The sequence below is a fragment of the Oncorhynchus masou genome, chromosome 1 (assembly GCF_036934945.1).
Source record: "Oncorhynchus masou masou isolate Uvic2021 chromosome 1, UVic_Omas_1.1, whole genome shotgun sequence".
Classification (NCBI taxonomy): domain Eukaryota; kingdom Metazoa; phylum Chordata; class Actinopteri; order Salmoniformes; family Salmonidae; genus Oncorhynchus; species Oncorhynchus masou.
In genome coordinates this window covers 412,501-440,000 of record NC_088212.1, presented here as the reverse complement: position 1 = coordinate 440,000, position 27,500 = coordinate 412,501, and the positions used below count along the sequence as shown (strand labels likewise).

Here is a 27,500-nt window from a genome sequence, read left to right as displayed (position 1 = left end):
TTGTTACATTACAGCCTGATCCTTATTCTGACATTGATTAAATTGTTCCCCCCTAGTCAATCTACACACAATACCCCATAATGACAAAGCAAAAACAGGTTTTTAGAAATGTTTGCAAATAATAATGGAAATATGACATTTACATAAGAATTCAGATCCTTTACTCAGTACTTTGTTGAAGCACCTTTGGCAGCGATTACAGCCTGGAGTCTTCTTGGGTATGATGCTACAAGCTTGGCACACCTGTATTTGGGGAGTTTCTCCCATTTCCTGCAGATCTTCTCAAGCTCTGTCAGGTTGGATGGGGAGCATCGCTGCACAGCTATTTTCTGGTCTCTCCAGAGATGGTGGATCGGGTTCAAGTCCGATCTCTGGCTGGGCCACTCAAGGACATTCAGAGACTTGTCCCGAAGCCACTTCTGCATTGTCTTGGCTGTGTGCTTAGGGTCATTGTCCTGTTGGTAGGTGAACCTTCGCCCCAGTCTGAGGTCCTGAGTACTCTAGAGAAGGTTTTCTTCAAGGATCTCTCTGTACTTACATCCGTTCATCTTTCCCTCGATCCTGACTGGTCTCCCAGTCCCTGCCGCTGAAAAACATCCCCACAGCATGATGCTGCCACCATCATGCTTCACCGTAGGGATGGTCATCTCCCTGACCAAGACCCTTCTCCCCCGATTTCTCAGTTTGGCCGGGTGGCCAGCTCTAGGAAGAGTCTTGGTGGTTCTAAACTTCTTCTATTTACACATTTGTTCTTAGGGACCTTCAATGCTGCAGACATTTTTTGGTACCCTTCCCCAGATCTGTGCCTCGACACCATCCTGTCTCTGAGCTCTACGGACAATTCCTTCGACATCATGGCTTGGTTTTTGCTCTGACATGCACGGTTAACTGGGGGACCTTATATAGACAGGTGTGTGCCTTTCCAAATCATGTTCAATCAATTGAATTTACCACAGGTGGTCTCCAAGTTGTAGAAACATCTCAGGGATTTTTAATGGAAAACCGGATGAACCTGACCTCAATTTTGAGTCTCATAGCAAAGGGTCTGAATACTTTTGTAAATAATGTATTTCTGTTGTTTTTTAATACATTTGCAAAAATTTCTAACAACCTGTTTTCACTTTGTCATGGTGGGTTGTGTGTAGATTGTTGATGTAAACATTTTAGAATAAGGCAGTCTCTGTTAGCCTGTAGCCGAGATTCCTTTCAATAAACCCTGACATAGACTCTAACCTCCTGTCTCTCTCTCTGTCAGCCTGTAGCCGAGGCTCCTTTCAATAAACCCTGACATTGACTCTAACCTCCTGTCTCTGTCAGCCTGTAGCCGAGGCTCCTTTCAATAAACCCTGACATTGACTCTAACCTCCTGTCTCTCTCTCTGTCAGCCTGTAGCCGAGGCTCCTTTCAATAAACCCTGACATTGACTCTAACCTCCTGTCTCTCTCTCTGTCTCTGTCAGCCTGTAGCCGAGGCTCCTTTCAATAAACCCTGACATTGACTCTAACCTCCTGTCTCTCTCTCTGTCAGCCTGTAGCCGAGGCTCCTTTCAATAAACCCTGACATTGACTCTAACCTCCTGTCTCTCTCTCTGTCAGCCTGTAGCCGAGTCTCCTTTCAATAAACCCTGACATTGACTCTAACCTCCTGTCTCTCTCTCTCTGTCAGCCTGTAGCCGAGACTCCTTTCAATAAACCCTGACATTGACTCTAACCTCCTGTCTCTCTCTCTGTCAGCCTGTAGCCGAGGCTCCTTTCAATAAACCCTGACATTGACTCTAACCTCCTGTCTCTCTCTCTGTCAGCCTGTAGCCGAGGCTCCCTTCAATAAACCCTGACATAGACTCTAACCTCCTGTCTCTCTCTCTGTCAGCCTGTAGCCGAGTCTCCTTTCAATAAACCCTGACATTGACTCTAACCTCCTGTCTCTCTCTCTCTGTCAGCCTGTAGCCGAGACTCCTTTCAATAAACCCTGACATAGACTCTAACCTCCTGTCTCTCTCTCTGTCAGCCTGTAGCCGAGTCTCCTTTCAATAAACCCTGACATTGACTCTAACCTCCTGTCTCTCTCTCTCTGTCAGCCTGTAGCCGAGACTCCTTTCAATAAACCCTGACATTGACTCTAACCTCCTGTCTCTCTCTCTGTCAGCCTGTAGCCGAGGCTCCTTTCAATAAACCCTGACATTGACTCTAACCTCCTGTCTCTCTCTCTGTCAGCCTGTAGCCGAGGCTCCCTTCAATAAACCCTGACATAGACTCTAACCTCCTGTCTCTCTCTCTGTCAGCCTGTAGCCGAGTCTCCTTTCAATAAACCCTGACATTGACTCTAACCTCCTGTCTCTCTCTCTCTGTCAGCCTGTAGCCGAGACTCCTTTCAATAAACCCTGACATAGACTCTAACCTCCTGTCTCTCTCTCTGTCAGCCTGTAGCCGAGGCTCCTTTCAAGTTTGACATGGAGCTGGATGATCTCCCCAAAGAGACCCTGAAGGAGCTGATCTTTGAAGAGACGGCTCGCTTCAACACAGTCTGCAGGTCCTAACCTATAGAACCAGGTACAAACAGCAGACAGGGCCTTATGAGGTTCTGCCCAAGTATGGTAAATAATAGGGGGTCATTTTGGACTGCCTTTGTTGAAAGTGCTCTGGATAGCTCTCTCTCTCTCGCTCTCAGCTCTCTCTCTCCCCCTCAGCGCTCCCCCTCAGCGCTCCCCCTCAGCGCTCCCCCTCAGCGCTCCCCCTCAGCGCTCCCCCTCAGCGCTCCCCCTCAGCGCTCTCCCTCAGCGCTCTCCCTCAGCGCTCTCCCTCAGCACTCTCCCTCAGCGCTCTCCCTCAGCGCTCCCCCTCAGCGCTCTCCCTCAGCGCTCTCCCTCAGCGCTCTCCCTCAGCGCTCTCCCTCAGCGCTCTCCCTCAGCTCTAGCAGCTCTAGCAGCTCTCGCTCTAGCAGCTCTCGCTCTCTCGCTCTAGCAGCTCTCGCTCTAGCAGCTCTCGCTCTCTCGCTCTAGCAGCTCTCGCTCTCTCGCTCTAGCAGCTCTCGCTCTAGCAGCTCTCGCAGCTCTCGCTCTCTCGCTCTAGCATCTCTCGCTCTAGCATCTCTCGCTCTAGCATCTCTCGCTCTAGCAGCTCTCGCTCTCTCGCTCTAGCAGCTCTCGCATTCTCGCTCTAGCAGCTCTCGCTCTAGCAGCTCTCGCTCTCGCAGCTCTCGCTCTCGCAGCTCTCTCTTGCTCTAGCAGCTCTCTCTTGCTCTAGCAGCTCTCTCTTGCTCTAGCAGCTCTCTCTCGCTCTAGCAGCTCTCTTTCGCTCTAGCAGCTCTCTCTCGCTCTAGCAGCTCTCTCTCGCTCTAGCAGCTCTCTCTCGCTCTAGCAGCTCTCTCTCGCTCTAGCACCTCGCTCGCTCTCTAGCACCTCGCTCGCTCTCTAGCACCTCGCTCGCTCTCTAGCACCTCGCTCGCTCTCTAGCACCTCGCTCGCTCTCTAGCACCTCGCTCGCTCTCTAGCACCTCGCTCGCTCTCTAGCACCTCGCTCGCTCTCTAGCACCTCGCTCTCTCTCTCTCTCTAGCACCTCGCTCTCTCTCTCTCTCTAGCACCTCGCTCTCTCTCTCTCTCTAGCACCTCGCTCTCTCTCTCTCTCTAGCACCTCGCTCGCTCTAGCACCTCGCTCGCTCTCTCTCTAGCACCTCGCTCGCTCTCTCTCTAGCACCTCGCTCGCTCTCTCTCTAGCACCTCGCTCTCTCTCTCTCTCTAGCACCTCGCTCTCTCTCTCTCTCTAGCACCTCGCTCTCTCTCTCTCTCTAGCACCTCGCTCGCTCTAGCACCTCGCTCGCTCTCTCTCTAGCACCTCGCTCGCTCTCTCTCTAGCACCTCGCTCGCTCTAGCAGCTCTCGCTCTCTCGCTCTAGCAGCTCTCGCTCTCTCGCTCTAGCAGCTCTCGCTCTCTCGCTCTAGCAGCTCTCGCTCTCTCGCTCTAGCAGCTCTCGCAGCTCTCGCTCTCTCGCTCTAGCATCTCTCGCTCTAGCATCTCTCGCTCTAGCATCTCTCGCTCTAGCAGCTCTCGCTCTCTCGCTCTAGCAGCTCTCGCATTCTCGCTCTAGCAGCTCTCGCTCTAGCAGCTCTCGCTCTCGCAGCTCTCGCTCTCGCAGCTCTCTCTTGCTCTAGCAGCTCTCTCTTGCTCTAGCAGCTCTCTCTTGCTCTAGCAGCTCTCTCTCGCTCTAGCAGCTCTCTCTCGCTCTAGCAGCTCTCTCTCGCTCTAGCAGCTCTCTCTCGCTCTAGCAGCTCTCTCTCGCTCTAGCAGCTCTCTCTCGCTCTAGCACCTCGCTCGCTCTCTAGCACCTCGCTCGCTCTCTAGCACCTCGCTCGCTCTCTAGCACCTCGCTCGCTCTCTAGCACCTCGCTCGCTCTCTAGCACCTCGCTCGCTCTCTAGCACCTCGCTCGCTCTCTAGCACCTCGCTCGCTCTCTAGCACCTCGCTCTCTCTCTCTCTCTAGCACCTCGCTCTCTCTCTCTCTCTAGCACCTCGCTCTCTCTCTCTCTCTAGCACCTCGCTCGCTCTAGCACCTCGCTCGCTCTCTCTCTAGCACCTCGCTCGCTCTCTCTCTAGCACCTCGCTCTCTCTCTCTCTCTAGCACCTCGCTCTCTCTCTCTCTCTAGCACCTCGCTCTCTCTCTCTCTCTAGCACCTCGCTCGCTCTAGCACCTCGCTCGCTCTCTCTCTAGCACCTCGCTCGCTCTCTCTCTAGCACCTCGCTCGCTCTAGCAGCTCTCGCTCTCTCGCTCTAGCAGCTCTCGCTCTCTCGCTCTAGCAGCTCTCGCTCTCTCGCTCTAGCAGCTCTCGCTCTCTCGCTCTAGCAGCTCTCGCTCTCTCGCTCTAGCAGCTCTCGCTCTAGCAGCTCTCGCAGCTCTCGCTCTAGCAGCTCTCGCTCTCTCGCTCTAGCAGCTCTCGCTCTCTCGCTCTAGCAGCTCTCGCTCTCTCGCTCTAGCATCTCTCGCTCTAGCATCTCTCGCTCTAGCATCTCTCGCTCTAGCATCTCTCGCTCTAGCATCTCTCGCTCTAGCATCTCTCGCTCTAGCAGCTCTCGCTCTAGCAGCTCTCGCTCTCTCGCTCTAGCAGCTCTCGCATTCTCGCTCTAGCAGCTCTCGCTCTAGCAGCTCTCGCTCTCGCAGCTCTCGCTCTCGCAGCTCTCTCTTGCTCTAGCAGCTCTCTCTTGCTCTAGCAGCTCTCTCTCGCTCTAGCAGCTCTCTCTCGCTCTAGCAGCTCTCTCTCGCTCTAGCAGCTCTCTCTCGCTCTAGCAGCTCTCTCTCGCTCTAGCAGCTCTCGCTCGCTCTAGCAGCTCTCGCTCGCTCTAGCACCTCGCTCGCTCTAGCACCTCGCTCGCTCTAGCACCTCGCTCGCTCTAGCACCTCGCTCGCTCTAGCACCTCGCTCGCTCTCTAGCACCTCGCTCGCTCTCTAGCACCTCGCTCGCTCTCTAGCACCTCGCTCGCTCTCTAGCACCTCGCTCGCTCTCTAGCACCTCGCTCGCTCTCTAGCACCTCGCTCGCTCTCTAGCACCTCGCTCGCTCTTTCTAGCACCTTGCTCTCTCTCTCTCTCTAGCACCTCGCTCTCTCTAGCACCTCGCTCTCTCTAGCACCTCGCTCGCTCTCTAGCACCTCGCTCGCTCTCTAGCACCTCGCTCGCTCTCTAGCACCTCGCTCGCTCTCTAGCACCTCGCTCGCTCTCTAGCACCTCGCTCGCTCTCTAGCACCTCGCTCGCTCTCTAGCACCTCGCTCGCTCTTTCTAGCACCTTGCTCTCTCTCTCTCTCTAGCACCTCGCTCTCTCTAGCACCTCGCTCTCTCTAGCACCTCGCTCTCTCTAGCACCTCACTCGCTCTAGCACCTCGCTCGCTCTCTCTCTAGCACCTCGCTCGCTCTCTCTCTAGCACCTCGCTCGCTCTCTCTCTAGCACCTCGCTCGCTCTAGCACCTCGCTCGCTCTCTCTAGCAGTTCTCTCTCGCTCTAGCAGCTCGCTCTCGCTCCTCGCTCGCTCTCGCAGCTCGCTCGCTCTTGCACCTCGCTCGCTCTCGCACCTCGCTCGCTCTAGCACCTCGCTCGCTCTCTCTAGCAGCTCGCTCGCTCTCTCTAGCAGCTCGCTCGCTCTTGCACCTCGCTCTCTCTAGCACCTCGCTCGCTCTCTCTCTAGCACCTCGCTCGCTATCTCTCTAGCACCTCGCTCGCTCTCTCTCTAGCACCTCGCTCGCTCTCTCTCTAGCACCTAGCCCGCTCTAGCACCTCGCTCGCTCTCTCTCTAGCACCTCGCTCGCTCTCGCTCTAGCAGCTCGCTCGCTCTTGCACCTCGCTCGCTCTTGCACCTCGCTCGCTCTAGCACCTCGCTTGCTCTCGCTCTAGCAGCTCGCTCGCTCTTGCACCCCACTTGCTCTAGCACCTCGCTCGCTCTCTCTCTAGCACCTCGCTCGCTCTCTCTCTAGCACCTCGCTCGCTCTCTCTCTAGCACCTCGCTCGCTCTCTCTCTAGCACCTCGCTCGCTCTCTCTCTAGCACCTCGCTCGCTCTCTCTCTAGCACCTCGCTCGCTCTCTCTCTAGCACCTCGCTCTCGCTCGCTCTAGCACCTCGCTCGCTCTAGCACCTCGCTCGCTCTAGCACCTCGCTCGCTCTCTCTCTAGCACCTCGCTCGCTCTCTCTCTAGCACCTCGCTCTCTCTCGCTCTAGCACCTCGCTCACTCTAGCACTTCTCTCTTGCTCTAGCACCTCTCTCGCTCTCTCTAGCACCTCTCTCGCTCTCTCTAGCACCTCTCTCGCTCTCTCTAGCACCTCGCTCGCTCTCTCTAGCAGTTCTCTCTCGCTCTAGCACCTCGCTCGCTCTCTCTAGCACCTCGCTCGCTCTCTCTAGCACCTCGCTCGCTCTCTCTAGCACCTCGCTCGCTCTCTCTAGCACCTCGCTCGCTCTCTCTAGCAGTCCCCCCCCCCCCTTAGCAGCTCGCTCTTGCTCCTCGCTCGCTCCTCGCTCGCTCCTCGCTCGCTCTCGCTCCTCGCTCGCTCTCGCTCCTCGCTCGCTCTCGCACCTCGCTCGCTCTCGCACCTCGCTCGCTCTTGCACCTCGCTCGCTCTAGCACCTCTCTCGCTCTTGCACCTCGCTCGCTCTCTCTAGCAGTTCTCTCTCGCTCTAGCAGTTCTCTCTCGCTCTAGCAGCTCGCTCTCGCTCTAGCAGCTCGCTCGCAGCTCGCTCTCGCTCTAGCAGCTCGCTCGCTCTTGCACCTCGCTCGCTCTTGCACCTCGCTCGCTCTTGCACCTCGCTCGCTCTAGCACCTCGCTCGCTCTAGCACCTCGCTCGATCTCGCTCTTGCACCTCGCTCGCTCTCTCTAGCAGTTCTCTCTCGCTCTAGCAGCTCGCTCCTCGCTCGCTCTCGCTCTAGCAGCTCGCTCGCTCTCGCTCTAGCAGCTCGCTCGCTCTAGCAGCTCGCTCGCTCTTGCACCTCGCTCGCTCTTGCACCTCGCTCGCTCTTGCACCTCGCTCGCTCTTGCACCTCGCTCGCTCTTGCACCTCGCTCGCTCTTGCACCTCGCTCGCTCTTGCACCTCGCTCGCTCTTGCACCTCGCTCGCTCTTGCACCTCGCTCGCTCTAGCACCTCTCTCGCTCTAGCAGCTCGCTCGCTCTTGCACCTCGCTCGCTCTTGCACCCCACTCGCTCTAGCACCTAGCTCGCTCTCTCTCTAGCACCTCGCTCGCTCTCTCTCTAGCACCTCGCTCGCTTTCTCTCTAGCACCTCGCTCGCTCTAGCACCTCGCTCGCTCTCTCTCTAGCACCTCGCTCTCTCTCTCTAGCACCTCGCTCTCTCTCTCTAGCACCTCGCTCTCTCTCTAGCACCTCGCTCGCTCTAGCACCTCTCTCGCTCTAGCACCTCGCTCTCTCTCGCTCTAGCACCTCGCTCGCTCTAGCACCTCGCTCGCTCTCTCTCTAGCACCTCGCTCGCTCTCTCTCTAGCACCTCGCTCGCTCTCTCTCTAGCACCTCGCTCTCTCTCGCTCTAGCACCTCGCTCGCTCTAGCACCTCGCTCGCTCTAGCACCTCGCTCGCTCTCTCTCTAGCACCTCGCTCGCTCTCTCTCTAGCACCTCGCTCGCTCTCTCTCTAGCACCTCGCTCGCTCGCTCTCTCTAGCAGTTCTCTCTCGCTCTAGCAGCTCGCTCGCTCTAGCACCTCGCTCGCTCTCTCTAGCACCTCGCTCGCTCTCTCTAGCAGCTCGCTCTCGCTCCTCGCTCGCTCTCGCTCCTCGCTCGCTCTCGCACCTCGCTCGCTCTCGCACCTCGCTCGCTCTCGCACCTCGCTCGCTCTCGCACCTCGCTCGCTCTAGCACCTCGCTCGCTCTCGCTCTTGCACCTCGCTCGCTCTTGCACCTCGCTCGCTCTAGCACCTCGCTCGCTCTCTAGCACCTCGCTCGCTCTCTCTAGCAGTTCTCTCTCGCTCTAGCAGCACGCACTTGCAACTCGCTCGCTCTAGCAGCTCGCTCTCGCTCCTCGCTCGCACTCGCACCTCGCTCGCTCTTGCGCCTCGCTCGCTCTTGCACCTCGCTCGCTCTTGCACCTCGCTCGCTCTCGCACCTCGCTCGCTCTAGCACCTCGCTCACTCTCTCTCGCTCTCTAGCACCTCGCTCGCTCTCTCTCGCTCTCTAGCACCTCGCTCGCTCTCTCTCGCTCTCTAGCACCTCGCTCGCTCTCTCTCTCTCTCTAGCACCTCGCGCTCTCTCTCTCTCTAGCACCTCGCTCTCTCGCTCTCTCTAGCACCTCGCTCTCTCTAGCACCTCGCTCTCTCTAGCACCTCGCTCTCTCGCTCTCTCTAGCACCTCGCTCTCTCTAGCACCTCGCCCTCTCGCTCTCTCTAGCACCTCGCCCTCTCGCTCTCTCTAGCACCTCGCCCTCTCTCTAGCACCTCGCTCTCTCTCTAGCACCTCGCTCTCGCTCTCTCTAGCACCTCGCTCTCTCGCTCTCTCTAGCACCTCGCTCTCTCTAGCACCTCGCTCTCTCGCTCTCTCTAGCACCTCGCTCTCTCTAGCACCTCGCCCTCTCGCTCTCTCTAGCACCTCGCTCTCTCGCTCTCTCCAGCACCTCGCTCTCTCTAGCACCTCGCTCTCTCGCTCTCTCCAGCACCTCGCTCTCTCCAGCACCTCGCTCTCTCCAGCACCTCGCTCTCTCGCTCTCTCCAGCACCTCGCTCTCTCGCTCTCTCTAGCACCTCGCTCTCTCCAGCACCTCGCTCTCTCTAGCACCTCGCTCTCTCCAGCACCTCGCTCTCTCGCTCTCTCCAGCACCTCGCTCTCTCGCTCTCTCTAGCACCTCGCTCTCTCCAGCACCTCGCTCTCTCTAGCACCTCGCTCTCTCGCTCTCTCCAGCACCTCGCTCTCTCGCTCTCTCTAGCACCTCGCCCTCTCGCTCTCTCTAGCACCTCGCTCTCTCGCTCTCTCCAGCACCTCGCTCTCTCGCTCTCTCTAGCACCTCGCTCTCTCGCTCTCTCCAGCACCTCGCTCTCTCTAGCACCTCGCTCTCTCGCTCTCTCCAGCACCTCGCTCTCTCGCTCTCTCTAGCACCTTGCTCTCTCTAGCACCTCGCTCTCTCGCTCTCTCCAGCACCTCGCTCTCTCCAGCACCTCGCTCTCTCCAGCACCTCGCTCTCTCCAGCACCTCGCTCTCTCGCTCTCTCCAGCACCTCGCTCTCTCCAGCACCTCGCTCTCTCCAGCACCTCGCTCGCTCGCTCTCTCTAGCAGCTCGCTCGCTCGCTCTCTCTCGCAGGCTCGCTCTCCCCCTCACAGCTCGGGGGAGCTGTCAGAGACAGGGGGAGCTGTCAGAAAAAGCGAGCGAGGGCGCGATGTCAAAGCTCTCTCGCAGCTCGCTCGCGCTCTCTCTGTGACTGCTCCCGCTCACTTGCTCTCTTTAGCATCCCTCTAGCAGCTCTCTCTCTCTTGCAGCTCTCTCTCTCTTGCAGCTCTCTCTCTCTTGCAGCTCTCTCTCTCTTGCAGCTCTCTCTCTCTTGCAGCTCTCTCTCTCTTGCAGCTCTCTCTCTCTCTTGCAGCTCTCTCTCTCTTGCAGCTCTCTCTCTCTTGCAGCTCTCTCTCTCTTGCAGCTCTCTCTCTCTCTCTCTTTAACAGCTCTCTCTCTCTCTCTCTTTAACAGCTCTCTCTCTCTCTCTTTAACAGCTCTCTCTCTCTCTCTCTCTCTCTCTCTAACAGCTCTCTCTCTCTCTCTCTCTCTCTTTAACAGCTCTCTCTCTCTCTCTCTCTCTCTCTAACAGCTCTCTCTCGCTCTCTTTAACAGCTCTCTCTCGCTCTCTTTAACAGCTCTCTCTCGCTCTCTCTTTAACAGCTCTCTCTCTCTCTCTCTCTCTCTTTAACAGCTCTCTCTCTCTCTCTCTCTCTCTTTAACAGCTCTCTTTCTCTCTCTCTTTAACAGCTCTCTCTCTTTAACAGCTCTCTCTCTCTCTTTAACAGCTCTCTCTCTCTCTCTCTTTAACAGCTCTCTCTCTCTCTCCACAGATCAGACTCTGGACTCTCCTCGTTGTGTGCTCTGGTTCCTCCTGTCTTCAGCCTGTATACTCCCCCCCCCCCCCGCCTTCCTCAGTCTGACCACCATGCTCAGGAACGGGTTTCAGGAATCAATCTGTCCTTTCTCCCTCTATCCCTCCCCTCTCTCCCTACGGGGTGAGGAGGGTCACATGTTGGCTTATTGTTTATTATCCCCCCACCCACTCCTCACTGCCTACGGGGGACTATTGGAAAGCACTATATTGGGAATAGGGCTCTGGGCTATAGTAGTGCACTATATAGGTAACATGACTCTCGTCTATAGTAGTACACTATATAGGGAATAGTGCCCTGGTCTATAGTAGTGCACTGTATAGGTAACATGACTCTCGTCTATAGTAGTACACTATATAGGGAATAGGGCCCTGGTCTAAAGTTGTACACTATATAGGGAATAGGGCCCTGGTCTAAAGTAGTACACTATATAGGGAATAGGGCCCTGGTCTATAGTAGTGCACTATATAGGTAACATGACTCTCGTCTATAGTAGTACACTATATAGGAATAGGGCCCTGGTCTAAAGTAGTACACTATATAGGGAATAGGGCCCTGGTCTATGGTAGTACACTATATAGGGAATAGGGCCCTGGTCTATAGTAGTACCACTATATAGGGAATAGGGCCCTGGTCTATGGTAGTACACTATATAGGGAATAGGGCCCTGGTCTATGGTAGTACACTATATAGGGAATAGGGCCCTGGTCTATAGTAGTACACTATATAGGGCCCTGGTCTATAGTAGTACACTATATAGGGAATAGGGCTCTGGTCTATAGTAGTACACTATATAGGGAATAGGGCCCTGGTCTAAAGTAGTACACTATATAGGGAATAGGGCCCTGGTCTATAGTAGTACACTATATAGGGAATAGGGCCCTGGTCTATAGTAGTACACTATATAGGGAATAGGGCTCTGGTCTATAGTAGTACACTATATAGGAATAGGGCCCTGGTCTATAGTAGTACACTATATAAGGAATAGGGCCCTGGTCTAAAGTAGTACACTATATAGGGAATAGGGCCCTGGTCTATAGTAGTACACTATATAGGGAATAGGGCTCTGGTCTAAAGTAGTACACTATATAGGGAATAGGGCCCTGGTCTATAGTAGTACACTATATAGGGAATAGGGCTCTGGTCTATAGTAGTACACTATATAGGGAATAGGGCTCTGGTCTATAGTAGTACACTATATAGGGAATAGGGCTCTGGTCTGTAGTACCACTATATAGGGAACAGGGCCCTGGTCTATAGTAGTACCACTATATAGGGAATAGGGCCCTGGTCTATAGTAGTACACTATATAGGGAATATGGCTCTGGTCTATAGTAGTACACTATATAGGGAATAGGGCTCTGATCTATAGTAGTACCACTATATAGGGAATAGGGCCCTGGTCTATAGTAGTACACTATATAGGGAATAGGGCTCTGGTCTATAGTAGTACACTATATAGGGAATAGGTCTCTGGTCTAAAGTAGTACACTATATAGGGAATAGGGCCCTGGTCTATAGTAGTACACTATATAGGGAATAGGGCTCTGGTCTGTAGTAGTACACTATATAGGGAATAGGGCTCTGGTCTATAGTAGTACACTATATAGGGAATAGGGCCCTGGTCTATAGTAGTGCACAATATAGGGAATAGGGCTCTGGTCTGTAGTAGTACACTATATAGGGAATAGGGCTCTCGTCTATAGTAGTACACTATATAAGGAATAGGGCCCTGGTCTATAGTAGTACACTATATAGGGAATAGGGCTTTGGTCTATAGTAGTACACTATATAGGGAATAGGGCCCTGGTCTATAGTAGTACACTATATAGGGAATAGGGCCCTGGTCTAAAGTAGTGCACTATATAAGGAATAGTGTGCCATATGGGACACCTCTGGCGACTCCTGTTCAAATCATTGTTATTGTAATTCCTGCTCAGCGTTGGTAGACGGTCGTCTGTCTGTTTGAGAAGCTTTACATTGCCAAATAATTTTTGTACAGCTTCTTTTTCTTTTCTAACTATCTGAAGCCGAGCTATGATCAGGGAACTCATAGGTGATGTCACTCTACCAAGAAAGACCCTGCATTAATAAGAACAACTTATTTATGCAATGACATAATGCTCTCTGTACCTGGACAGACAGACACAGTACAGGTTGTTGGTAGAGAGATGATTCTGAAAGTAGCACATGTCGAAGCTACTGTAATAATAGAACCCAACTTGAAAAAGTAATGTGTTGCTTTGCTCTGTTACTCATCAAAGTAATCTGATTACTTAACGTGTTACTTTTGTAGCACTGGTTAGGAATCTCCCTCCCAGATGGAATACGTAGGTCCTCCACTTCCTCCTCTTGAGGAAGAGCAGACAGACCAGACCAACGGACAGTATCAACCTGGCCTTTGGAGCAGGGTCTTCACTGTTAAATGATGATCGGTGGTTAGGGAGAAATGCCTCCTCTCCTCCCTCTATGGTGAATCTCTTTCTGGGTCTTTGGCCTTGTGACAGTAAGACTGTATCCTTTTGACTGTTAAACACTCTGTCTACATATTGATAATGTCTAGTTGGCTGGGCCCTGTTTCAGCTCCTCCCCCTGGGCCCTGTTTCAGCTCCTCCACCTAACCCCTGGGCCCGTTACGATATGTTGTTGAACGTTGCAGATAGACTACAGCTGGTGTTATTCTGTATACTAGATGCGTTCTACATCATACTGCTCCCTTATGTGCATGACCTCTGCCCCCGGGTACACTGAAATTAGTTTTTGGGGGGAGTTTTCCTTTAACTATCTCTTTGGTATTTGTTTCATTAGTTCATTGTAGTCCCAAAATGTTTTGCTTGTCAGCTATTAAGTTTTGAAGATAGGTCACTTTGAAAATACAGATCTCATCCCCGTAGGATGCGAAATGCAGCGGCATATGGCGATGTGACCATCTGGAACTTAATATCTGACAAGCAAAACATTTTGGGACTACAATGAACTGAAACCAATACCCAAATATATTTTGGGGGTGGAGTTTAACAAATCAGATCAAGGCACTTAACATGGTGCGTGTGCAGTAATATGCTAATTATATGCAGATCAGTGGATCCCAGTCAGGTGGCAGCACACCTTCACAAATTTAAATATCTCAGAGAGCACACCCCCTTTTTATTTTTACCAAGTTAATAAACTTTTAATTTCTTGATCTTTAACAAGATTCCCCATTTAAAGCAACAAAAAAAAACATAGGCTATGTATATTAAAAATACTGTTTATAATTATATATATATATATATATTACGTACCTTTTATGCGTAAAACAATTTATACTGACAAACCTACAGAGGCATGAGTCAGATGACACAACATGTACATTATCAGTCCACAGGAACCGTGTCAATAGTTTGGATGTTTCTAGTGTGGTGGTTTATGTGTGCAAGTTCCCCTTTAACACGGCATCGCCTGTTGGATCTGTGAGAGACTGTAACAGCAGTCCGTCTGTTGCTCCCTCCTTCCCCGAACTAGAAGAACAAATAACAAGGATTAATAACGGAGGCATTATCAGTGACACAAGATGTCTGCATCTCTCTAGATCTATACGCTAGCTTCTCTTTGACACCATCGCAGCGGTCATAGTTCACTTCTGGTCAACAGTTCATGTCTTAGTGTCTTCGTACCTATTTGCTTCAGCTTTCCCTGTTTCACATAACAATTATCACCCGTATTTAAGTTCCATACACAACCAATGCAATGGAAGCTAGCTAGTTGTTAGTAGCTTGAGCTCCGTCATCAGTATTTGAGATGCTCAGAGAGAATATTCTCCATGTCTGCTGCCATTTCACTGGCCATAGTATAAGTGGCCAAACATCTATACAGATCTCTGCTCCAGTAACTGGCTGTGGTTTCATACCTCTGCTCCAGTAACTGGCTGTGGTTTCATACCTCTGCTCCAGTAACTGGCTGTGGTTTCACATCTCTGCTCCAGTAACTGGCTGTGGTTTCATATCTCTGCTCCAGTAACTGGCTGTGGTTTTACATCTCTGCTCCAGTAACTGGCTGTGGTTTCACATCTCTGCTCCAGTAACTGGCTGTGGTTTCATATCTCTGCTCCAGTAACTGGCTGTGGTTTCATATCTCTGCTCCAGTAACTGGCTGTGGTTTCACATCTCTGCTCCAGTAACTGGCTGTGGTTTCACACCTCTGCTCCAGTAACTGGCTGTGGTTTCACACCTCTGCTCCAGTAACTGGCTGTGGTTTCACATCTCTGCTCCAGTAACTGGCTGTGGTTTCACATCTCTGCTCCAGTAACTGGCTGTGGTTTCACATCTCTGCTCCAGTAACTGGCTGTGGTTTCACATCTCTGCTCCAGTAACTGGCTGTGGTTTCACATCTCTGCTCCAGTAACTGGCTGTGGTTTCACATCTCTGCTCCAGTAACTGTCTGTGGTTTCACATCTCTGCTCCAGTAACTGTCTGTGGTTTCACATCTCTGCTCCAGTAACTGGCTGTGGTTTCACATCTCCGCTCCAGTAACTGGCTGTGGTTTCACATCTCTGCTCCAGTAACTGGCTGTGGTTTCACATCTCTGCTCCAGTAACTGGCTGTGGTTTCACATCTCTGCTCCAGTAACTGGCTGTGGTTTCACACCTCTGCTCCAGTAACTGGATGTGGTTTCACATCTCTGCTCCAGTAACTGGCTGTGGTTTCACATCTCTGCTCCAGTAACTGGCTGTGGTTTCACACCTCTGCTCCAGTAACTGGCTGTGGTTTCACACCTCTGCTCCAGTAACTGGCTGTGGTTTCACATCTCTGCTCCAGTAACTGGCTGTGGTTTCACATCTCTGCTCCAGTAACTGGCTGTGGTTTCACATCTCTGCTCCAGTAACTGGCTGTGGTTTCACATCTCTGCTCCAGTAACTGGCTGTGGTTTCACATCTCTGCTCCAGTAACTGGCTGTGGTTTCACATCTCTGCTCCAGTAACTGGCTGTGGTTTCACATCTCTGCTCCAGTAACTGGCTGTGGTTTCACATCTCTGCTCCAGTAACTGGCTGTGGTTTCAGGCGACACCTATCAGACTTCATACCAAGTCTAATGCCAAGTCTAGAGCTCCCAGCTCATTGGTTGAGATGCTCAAAGAGAACATTCTCCATGTAGTGCAGGTCCACCCCTTTGATTGCACTTGCGTTTTCTATATAACGTTACAATGCCTTCTATATAATGTTACAATGCCATCAACGACGTTAAAATGCCTTCTATATAACGTTACAATGCCATAATGGGACATAGTGTCTACTGGCTCAATATCTCCACACAGAGAGCCAGCTAGGTGGATGACATTAAGGTCTGAATAACATTACAATGCCATGGGACCTGCTGCACAGCATTACAGAGCCTTAACCCACCTACAGAAGGCAGCAGCTGTTAGAACCACTGGCCACAACCCCCCCGCTGATCGATCTGTCGATCAATCTATCTATCCAAAAGTATGTGGACACCCTTTCAAATTAGTGGGTTCTGTTTCAACCATACCCATTGCTGACAGGTGTCAAATAAAATCAAGCACACGGCCATGCAATCTCCATAGACAGACATTGGCAGTAGAATGGAGAGCTCAGTGACCTTAAACCTGACACCGTCATAGAATGCCACCTTTCCAACAAGTCAGTTTGTCAAATTTCTGCCCTGCTAGAGCTGCCCCCAGTCATCTGTAAGTGCTGTTATTGTGAAATGGAAAAATCTAGGAGCAGCAACGGCTTAGCCGCGAAGTGGTAGGCAACACCAGCTCACAGAACAGAACCGCCAGGTGCTGAAACGCATAAAGATCATCTGTCCCCGGTTGCAACACTCACTACCGAGTTCCAAACTGCCTCTGGAAGCAACGTCAGCACAAGAACTGTTCATCGGTAGCTTCATGAAATGGGTTTCCATGGCCGAGCAGCCGCACACAAGCCTAAGATCACCGTGTGTAATAACGGCTGGAGGGGTGTAAAGCTCGCCGCCATTGGAATCTGGAGCAGTGGAAATTTATTTTCTTGCGTGATGAATTTCGCTTCACCATCCGGCAGTCCGACGGATTAATCTGTGTATCCGACGGACGTAAACCTGACTGGCCGGCACAGAGCCCTGACTTCAACCCCATCAAACACCTTTGGGATGAATTGGAAGGCCGACTGTGAGCCAGGACTAATCGCCCCACATCAGTGTCCGACCTCACTAATGTTCTTGTTGCTGAATGGAAGCAAGTCCCACAGCCATGTTCTAGTGGAAAGCCTTCCCAGAATAGTGGAGGCTGTTAAAGCAGCAATGTTCCAACATCTAGTGGAAAGCCTTCCCAGAAGAGTGGAGGCTGTTATAGCAGCAATGTTCCTACATCTAGAGGAAAGCCTTCCCAGAAGAGTGGAGGCTGTTATAGCAGCAATGTTCCAACATCTAGTGGAAAGCCTTCCCAGAAGAGTGGAGGCTGTTATAGCAGCAATGTTCCAACATCTAGTGGAAAGCCTTCCCAGAAGAGTGGAGGCTGTTATAGCAGCAATGTTCCAACATCTAGTGGAAAGCCTTCCCAGAAGAGTGGAGGCTGATATAGCAGTAAAGGGGGACCAACTCAATATTAATGCCTACGATTTTGGAATGAGATGTTTGACAAGCAGGTGTCCACATGCTTTTGGCCAAGTAATGTATCTATCTCTATTGATCAACCCTATGCTTACCTACCTATCCTCTACCTATCCTCAACCTACCTAGTAAGATGTAAGCTTGTATCGATCTGCTTCAGAGTCTGAGTCGGTCCGTGTTGCAAACCTGTCTGGTTCTTTGTGCCTTTCTTCTTAACGGGCTTGAACTCCAAAATGTTTTGTGCAGCTTTGTTTAGCTGGGGGTCCGTTGTGACTGCAGTATATTCTTTATGTTAACGGAAGGTTTTTCATAAGTCTCACTGAGTATGTTGTACTTTTTAAGATAAATTATGGTTCTGTTGCCGAAGCTTTGTGATTGTGATTCTGTACTGAAAAAGATGAAGGCTGAATTCTATTGTTTGCTTTACTTTAACCTCTGCCCTGCTCTTTACCTTGGTCTGGGTGGGGTGTCTCCACCCCGTTCTTTACCTTGGTCTGGGTGGGGTGTCTCCACCCTGTTCTTTACCTTGGTCTGGGTGGGGTGTCTCCACCCTGTTCTTTACCTTGGTCTGGGTGGGGTGTCTCCACCCCGTTCTTTACCTTGGTCTGGGTGGGGTGTCTCCACCCTGTTCTTTACCTTGGTCTGGGTGGGGTGTCTCCACCCCGTTCTTTACCTTGGTCTGGGTGGGGTGTCTCCACCCTGTTCTTTACCTTGGTCTGGGTGGGGTGTCTCCACCCTGTTCTTTACCTTGGTCTGGGTGGGGTGACTCCACCCTGTTCTTTTTACCTTTTATTTATTTCTTTTTTTTAATGTTTTGTGCAAAAAATATTTTTTATTGTAAAATTAATGTTATGTTTCTATCTAATATTAATCTTGAATAAGACTTGTTGCCATGAATTGAAATACTCATATGTTTTGAGCAGTAGAAAATCTTTGTGAATTATACTTCATTCACGCTAAAAATAAAAAATATTAAGTTTCATGTATTTTCGGTTGGCTGTGTTTTTGAGGTTAGCATTAGTAACTCAACCAGGCAGAAGTTTAAACTGACCCTTCAAGGTCTGTTTTTGAGGGTAGTATCGGTAACTAAACCAGGTTATGGTAGGGAGAGGTTTAAACCAACCCTTCAAGGTCTGTTTTTGAGGGTAGTATCGGTAACTAAACCAGGTTATGGTAGGGAGAGGTTTAAACCAACCCTTCGAGGTCTGTTTTTGAGGGTAGTATCGGTAACTAAACCAGGTTATGGTAGGGAGAGGTTTAAACCAACCCTTCGAGGTCTGTGAATATTGCCATCTGTCATGCCGGAGAACAAACCATTTCTGCTAATGTTGAAGATGACTGCCATTTATTAAAAAACCATATCAATCTTGTTATTTTGCATCTTTGCCATGTAACCTATGAAATAAATACACTGTATCCTGTGTGTCTTGGGGGTCTTCTTTGGAAACGAACACAATTCAGTCCCCGGCTTCTGGTCCCTGGTCAAAAGGCTGCCGTTTAGGAAGCCACCCCAGAATGAGAGGATTTGTGATTCTCTCCCGATGTGACATGATCAGAGGATAGTAATGCTACATGGGATGTTCCCAATGCAGTGGTTATGAATGGAGTATGTTAGTGAGTTGTATCCCCTTTTGCCCTCAGAACAGCCTCAATTCGTCGGGGCATGGACTCTACAAGGTCTCTAAAGCGTTCCACAGGGATGCTGGCCCCATGTTGACTCTACAAGGTCTCTAAAGCGTTCCACAGGGATGCTGGCCCCATGTTGACTCTACAAGGTCTCTAAAGCGTTCCACAGGGATGCTGGCCCCATGTTGACTCCAATGCTTCCCACAGTTGTCAAGTTGGCTGGATGTCCTTTGGGTGGTGGACCATTCTTTATACTCACAGGAAACTGTTAAGAATGAAAAACCTCTACCATAACCCTGTTCAATGACACTTAAAAATGTTTTTGCCCATTCACCCTCTACATTCCACACATACACAATCCATGTCTCAAGGCTTAAAAATCCTTCTTTAACCTCCCCTTCATCAAATGTATTTCAATCAAATGTATTTATAAAGCCCTTCTTATATCAGCTGATATCTCAAAGTGCTGTACAGAAACCCAGCCTAAAACCCCAAACAGCAAGCAATGCAGGTGTAGAAGCACAGTAGCTAGGAAAAACACCCTAGAAAGGCCAAAACCTAGGAAGAAACCTAGAGAGGAACCAGGCTATGAGGGGGGGCCGGGTGGAGATTATAACAGAACATGGCCAAGATGTTCAAACGTTAATAGATGACCAGCAGGGTCAAATAATAATAATCACAGTGGTTGTAGAGATTGCAACAGGTCAGCACCTCAGGAATAAATGTCAGTTGGCTTTTCATAGCTGATCCTTCAGAGTACCTCTACCGCTCCTGCTGTCTCTAGAGAGTTGAAAACAGCAGGTCTGGGACAGGTAGCATGTCCTTTGAACAGGTAATCGACTAGCCGGTCCTTTCCCCGGACTCCAGTTGTACGATGCACTAACAAGGCTATTGAACCTGACATTGGTGTCTGTCTTTATTCATTTATCCAACATATCATACCGAAACAGAGAGCATACTTAAATTCACACAGGACACCGGATAAGACCGGAGAAATACTCCAGATATAACAGACTGACCCAAGCCCCCCGACACATAAACTACTGCAGCATAAATACTGGAGGCTGAGACAGGAGAAGTACTCCAGATATAACAAACTGACCCCAGCCCCCCGACACAAACTACTGCAGCATAAATACTGGAGACTGAGACAGCAGGGGACTGGAGGCACTGTGGCCCCGTCCAACGATACCCACGGACAGGGCCAAACAGGCAGGATATAACCCCACCCACTTTGCCAAAGCACAGTCCCCCACACCACGAGAGGAATATCTAATTCATCCACACTGATTGAAGTGGATTTAACAAGTGACATCAATAAGGGATCGTAACTTTCACCTGGAATCACCTGGTCAGTCTGGCATGAAAGGAGTGTTCCTAATGTTTTGTTCACTCCTACTACTACTGTACCACAATGTTATGACAATAACATTCAACAAACTGATCCCGTTATTGACATGTCCGCCTCCCAGCAGATTGGACATATGTAGGGCAGACGACCTGGCTGAAAGTCTGTCTATGTGAGTTGTGAAATCTCATCCTTGAAGCTGTTCTATGATGTCCCCCCCCCCCCTACTGTAGATAAGGCTGTTCCATGATGTTGCTGTAGATGATCACTGTTTACACCTGGGCCTGTAGCTCTTTTCAAGGCTCTTGGTTGGCAAGGTAACAGGCAATGTGTTCTCTACCAGCTTTCAGAAGAGTGAATGGGGAAAAACAAGACAGGAAAGGAAGAGGAGGGAGAGAAGGGAGGATAGTCGCTCCGACCTGAGTGAATTGGAAGAATAAAACAGGAAAGGAAGAGGAGGGAGAGATGGGAGGATAGTCGCTCCGACCTGAGTGAATGGGAAGAATAAAACAGGAAAGGAAGAGGAGGGAGAGAAGGGAGGATAGTCGCTCCGACCTGAGTGAATGGGAAGAATAAAACAGGAAAGGAAGAGGAGAGAAGGGAGGATAGTCGCTCTGACCTGAGTGAATGGGAAGAATAAAACAGGAAAGGAAGAGGAGGGAGAGATGGGAGGATAGTCGCTCCGACCTGAGTGAATGGGAAGAATAAAACAGGAAAGGAAGAGGAGGGAGAGAAGGGAGGATAGTCGCTCTGACCTGAGTGAATGGGAAGAATAAAACAGGAAAGGAAGAGGAGGGAGAGAAGGGAGGATAGTCGCTCTGACCTGAGTGAATGGGAAGAATAAAACAGGAAAGGAAGAGGAGGGAGAGGAGGGAGGATAGTCGCTCTGACCTGAGTGAATGGGAAGAATAAAACAGGAAAGGAAGAGGAGGGAGAGATGGGAGGATAGTCGCTCCGACCTGAGTGAATGGGAAGAATAAAACAGGAAATGGTCGGAACTGACTAAAGGAGAATAGTTTCAACTCAGTGGTCTGTTAGAGGGCTGATGGTTGCTGTGACAGCAGGGTGATGTTCTTGACTACAAACTGACACAGAGCGCTTATCTGTCTATGTGAAGACACTAGAGAGAGATGTATTTAATTTAGTCCTGGAGACTACACTCCTCACCCAGATTTATTCCAGGTAAGTTATAACTTCAAAACAAAATGTAACTATAAAGTTTTCTAAAAGAAACCCTGAGATAGTATTCAGTTATCAGATGTAGAAGGCCATGCACATTAAACACCAAATTCTCTTTACCATAAAACTGGTAAAAACACACTAGTCATGTTAGGCAATGCTTGAATTGGCCTTCCAATATTGTTATTCTCAGTCGATGTTACAATTATATTTCAATACTGCAGCTTCCATGGACCCACAGCAAAGGTGATACTTCAGTAGTCTTTTAAAACCATGACCAGAGACAACATGGCAGCAACACAACATGGTAGCACCACAACATGGTAGCAACACAACATGACAACAACATAGCAGCAACACAACATGACAACAACATGGTAGCAACACAACATGACAACAACATGGTAGCAACACAACATGACAACAACATGGTTGCAACACAACATGACAACAACATGGTAGCAACACAACATGACAACAACATGGTTGCAACATAACATGACAACAACATGGTAGCAACACAACATGGTAGCAACACAACATGGTAGCAACACAACATGACAACAACATGGTAGCAACACAACATGACAACAACATGGTTGCAACACAACATGACAACAACATGGTAGCAACACAACATGACAACAACATGGTTGCAACACAACATGACAACAACATGGTTGCAACACAACATGACAACAACATGGTAGCAACACAACATGACAACAACATGGTAGCAACACAACATGACAACAACATGGTAGCAACACAACATGACAACAACATGGTAGCAACACAACATGACAACAACATGGTTGCAACATAACATGACAACAACATGGTAGCAACACAACATGACAACAACATGGTTGCAACACAACATGACAACAACATGGTAGCAGCACAACATGACAACAACATAGCAGCAACACAACATGGTAGCACCACAACATGGTAGCAACACAACATGACAACAACATGGTTGCAACACAACATGACAACAACATGGTAGCAACACAACATGACAACAACATGGTAGCAACACAACATGACAACAACATGGTAGCAACACAACATGACAACAACATGGTTGCAACACAACATGACAACAACATGGTAGCAACACAACATGACAACAACATGGTTGCAACACAACATGACAACAACATGGTAGCAACACAACATGACAACAACATAGCAGCAACACAACATGGTAGCACCACAACATGGTAGCAACACAACATGACAACAACATGGTTGCAACACAACATGACAACAACATGGTAGCAACACAACACGACAACAACATGGTTGCAACACAACATGACAACAACATGGTAGCAACACAACATGACAACAACATGGTAGCAACACAACATGGTAGCAGCACAACATGGTAGCAACACAACATGACAACAACATAGCAGCAACACAACATGGTAGCAACACAACATGACAACAACATGGTAGCAACACAACATGACAACAACATGGTAGCAACACAACATGACAACAACATAGCAGCAACACAACATGGTAGCACCACAACATGGTAGCAACACAACATGGTAGCAACACAACATGACAACAACATAGCAGCAACACAACATGGTAGCAACACAACATGACAACAACATAGCAGCAACACAACATGGTAGCAACACAACATGACAACAACATGGTAGCAACACAACATGACAACAACATGGTAGCAACACAACATGACAACAACATGGTAGCAACATGACAACAACATGGTAGCAAAACAACATGACAACAACATGGTAGCAACACAACATGACAACAACATGGTAGCAACATGACAACAACATGGTGGCAACACAACATGACAACAACATGGTAGCAACACAACATGACAACAACATAGTAGCAACACAACATGACAACAACATGGTTGCAACACAACATGACAACAACATGGCAGCAACACAACATGACAACAACATGGTAGCAACATGACAACAACATGGTGGCAACACAACATGACAACAACATGGTAGCAACACAACATGACAACAACATGGTGGCAACACAACATGACAACAACATGGCAGCAACACAACATGACAACAACATGGTAGCAACACAACATGACAACAACATGGTGGCAACATGACAACAACATGGTGGCAACACAACATGACAACAACATGGTAGCAACACAACATGACAACAACATAGTAGCAACACAACATGACAACAACATGGTTGCAACACAACATGACAACAACATGGTAGCAACACAACATGACAACAACATGGTAGCAACATGACAACAACATGGTGGCAACACAACATGACAACAACATGGTAGCAACACAACATGACAACAACATGGTGGCAACACAACATGACAACAACATGGCAGCAACACAACATGACAACAACATGGTAGCAACATGACAACAACATGGTAGCAACACAACATGACAAAAACATGGTGGCAACACAACATGACAACAACATGGTAGCAACATGACAACAACATGGTAGCAACACAAAATGACAACAACATGGTAGCAACATGACAACAACATGGTAGCAACACAAAATGACAACAACATGGTAGCAATACAAGAGATGGATGCCAATGGTATTGGGTGTCGTGAAAGGCAATTTTTTTTGTGACAGGCCAGTTTTAGTCACAGGCTGCAGTGGAGACTGTAGGTTGTGGTCTCTGATCCTACTCCCCACGTGATTTTTAAATTGTAATATCTTTCCTGTTCAAATAAAATACAATTTTGAGCAATGAGAATATGTCTACTTGTTCATTGTATAAGGTTGTTACAGCTGTTCGTATTTTGATCATGTAATAGTGTAATGTAACTGAACTGAAAACTATCTGGGGTGGATGGGTAAAATGAATGTGAATTTGCATCGTGCCACTTCTGGTGAGATACTGTCAAGACACCGGCAGTGTCTCCTCAGTTATGGCAGAGGAAATCAGCCCGAGTCGATTCTGGACAGTCGTTCAATATTACGTACGATTGGGCCAAATCCTCATTGCTCGCTGGCATTTGATCGAACCCACATTTAATGCAAATGTCACTTAAACATTAACAAAATAGGAATCAATGTTTTTTAGGGGTTTTTTAATAGGGGAGGATCAGCTTAATATTTCAGAAAGATTGTTGCTTCCATCAATATAATTGTCTGCATCATTTCCAATCCTCCATATCTTCTTTTGGTAAATATATATATATACACACACACATACATATACACACATATACTGTATACATACACATACCTATATACATACACATACCTATAGACACATATATACACACACATACCTATATACACACATATACCTATATACATACACATACCTATATACATACACATACCTATATATATATATATTTATTTTTTCACCTTTATTTAACCAGGTAGGCAAGTTGGGGTGCAAAGGAGCAAAATAAATAAATAAATTAAATACAGTTGGGAAAGAGGTAGTTGTTTGGGCTAAATTATAGGTGGGCTATGTACAGGTGCAGTAATCTATGAGCTGCTCTGACAGTTGGTGCTTAAAGCTAGTGAGGGAGATAAGTGTTTCCAGTTTCAGAGATTTTTGTAGTTCGTTCCAGTCATTGGCAGCAGAGAACTGGAAGGAGAGGCGGCCAAAGAAAGAATTGGTTTTGGGGGTGACCAGAGAGATATACCTGCTGGAGCGTGTGCTACAGGTGGGAGATGCTATGGTAACCAGCGAGCTGAGATAAGGGGGGACTTTACCTAGCAGGGTCTTGTAGATGACATGGAGCCAGTGGGTTTGGCGACGAGTATGAAACGAGGGCCAGCCAGCGAGAGCGTACAGGTCGCAATGGTGGGAAGTATATGGGGCTTTGGTGACAAAACGGATTGCACTGTGATAGACTGCATCCAATTTGTTGAGTATGGTATTGGAGGCTATTTTGTAAATGACATCGCCAAAGTCGAGGATTGGTAGGATGGTCAGTTTTACAAGGGTATGTTTGGCAGCATGAGTGAAGGATGCTTTGTTACGAAATAGGAAGCCAATTCTAGATTTAATTTTGGATTGGAGATGTTTGATATGGGTCTGGAAGGAGAGTTTACAGTCTAACCAGACACCTAAGTATTTGTAGTTGTCCACGTATTCTAAGTCAGAGCCGTCCAGAGTAGTGATGTTGGACAGGCAGGTAGGTGCAGGTAGCGATCGGTTGAAGAGCATGCATTTAGTTTTACTTGTATTTAAGAGCAATTGGAGGCCACGGAAGGAGAGTTGTATGGCATTGAAGCTTGCCTGGAGGGTTGTTAACACAGTGTCCAAAGAAGGGCCAGAAGTATACAGAATATACATACACATACCTATATACACATATATATATACACACATATACATACACATATATATATATACACATATATACATACACATACCTATAGACACATATATACATACACATATATACATACACATATATACATATACATACCCATATACACATATATACATACACATACCTATATACACATATATACATACACATATATACATACACATATATACATATACATACCCATATACACATATATACATACACATACCTATATACACATATATACATACACATATATACATACACATATATACATATACATACCCATATACACATATATACATACACATACCTATATACACATATATACATACACATACCTATAGACACATATATACATACACATATATACATACACATATATACATATACATACCCATATACACATATATACATACACATACCTATATACACATATATACATACACATATATACATACACATATATACATATACATACCCATATACACATATATACATACACATACCTATATACATACACATACCTATATACACATATATACATACACATATATACATATACATACCCATATACACATATATACATACACATACCTATATACACATATATACATACACATACCTATATACACATATATACATACACATACCTATATACACATATATACATATACATACATATATATACATACACATATATACATATATATACATACACATACCTATATACACATATATACATACACATACCTATATACACATATATACATACACATATATACATACACATATATATATACACATATATACATACACATATATACATACACATATATACATATACATACCCATATACACATATATACATACACATACTTATAGACACATATATACATACACATATATATATACACATATATACATACACATATATACATACACATATATACATATACATACCCATATACACATATATACATACATATATATACATACACATATATACATACACATACCTATATACACATATACACATACCTATATATACATACACATACCTATATACACATATATACATACATATATATACATACACATATATACATACATATATCTATATACACATACCTATAGACACATATATACATACACATACCCATATACACATAACTATATACACATACCTATATATACATACACATACCTATATACACATATATACATACACATACCCATATACACATAACTATATACACATACCTATATATACATACACATACCTATATACACATACCTATAGACACATATATACATACACATACCTATATACACATATATACATACACATACCTATATATACATACACATACCCATATACACATATATACATACACATACCTATAGACACATATATACATACACATACCTATATACACATATATACATACACATATATACATACACATACCCATATACACATATATACATACACATACCTATAGACACATATATACATACATACACATACCTATATACACATATATATATACACACATATACATACACATATATATATACACATATATACATACACATACCTATAGACACATATATACATACACATATATACATACACATATATACATATACATACCCATATACACATATATACATACACATACCTATATACACATATATACATACACATATATACATACACATATATACATATACATACCCATATACACATATATACATACACATACCTATATACACATATATACATACACATATATACATACACATATATACATATACATACCCATATACACATATATACATACA

General features: G+C 47.5%; 1 protein-coding gene across 1 annotated transcript in view; it reads left to right on the top strand.

Moving 5' to 3' along the window:
• Positions 1-18,561, top strand: part of LOC135507112 (mitogen-activated protein kinase 1) — an 82,193-nt gene extending 63,632 nt beyond the window's left edge. The window contains exons 7-8 of the mRNA XM_064926711.1: positions 2,420-2,549; positions 10,506-18,561. Of these exons, the coding sequence (XP_064782783.1) occupies positions 2,420-2,536 (117 nt within the window). The 3' untranslated portion in view covers positions 2,537-2,549; positions 10,506-18,561. The remainder of the gene's footprint in view (positions 1-2,419; positions 2,550-10,505) is intronic.
• The last annotated feature ends 8,939 nt before the right edge of the window (positions 18,562-27,500 follow it).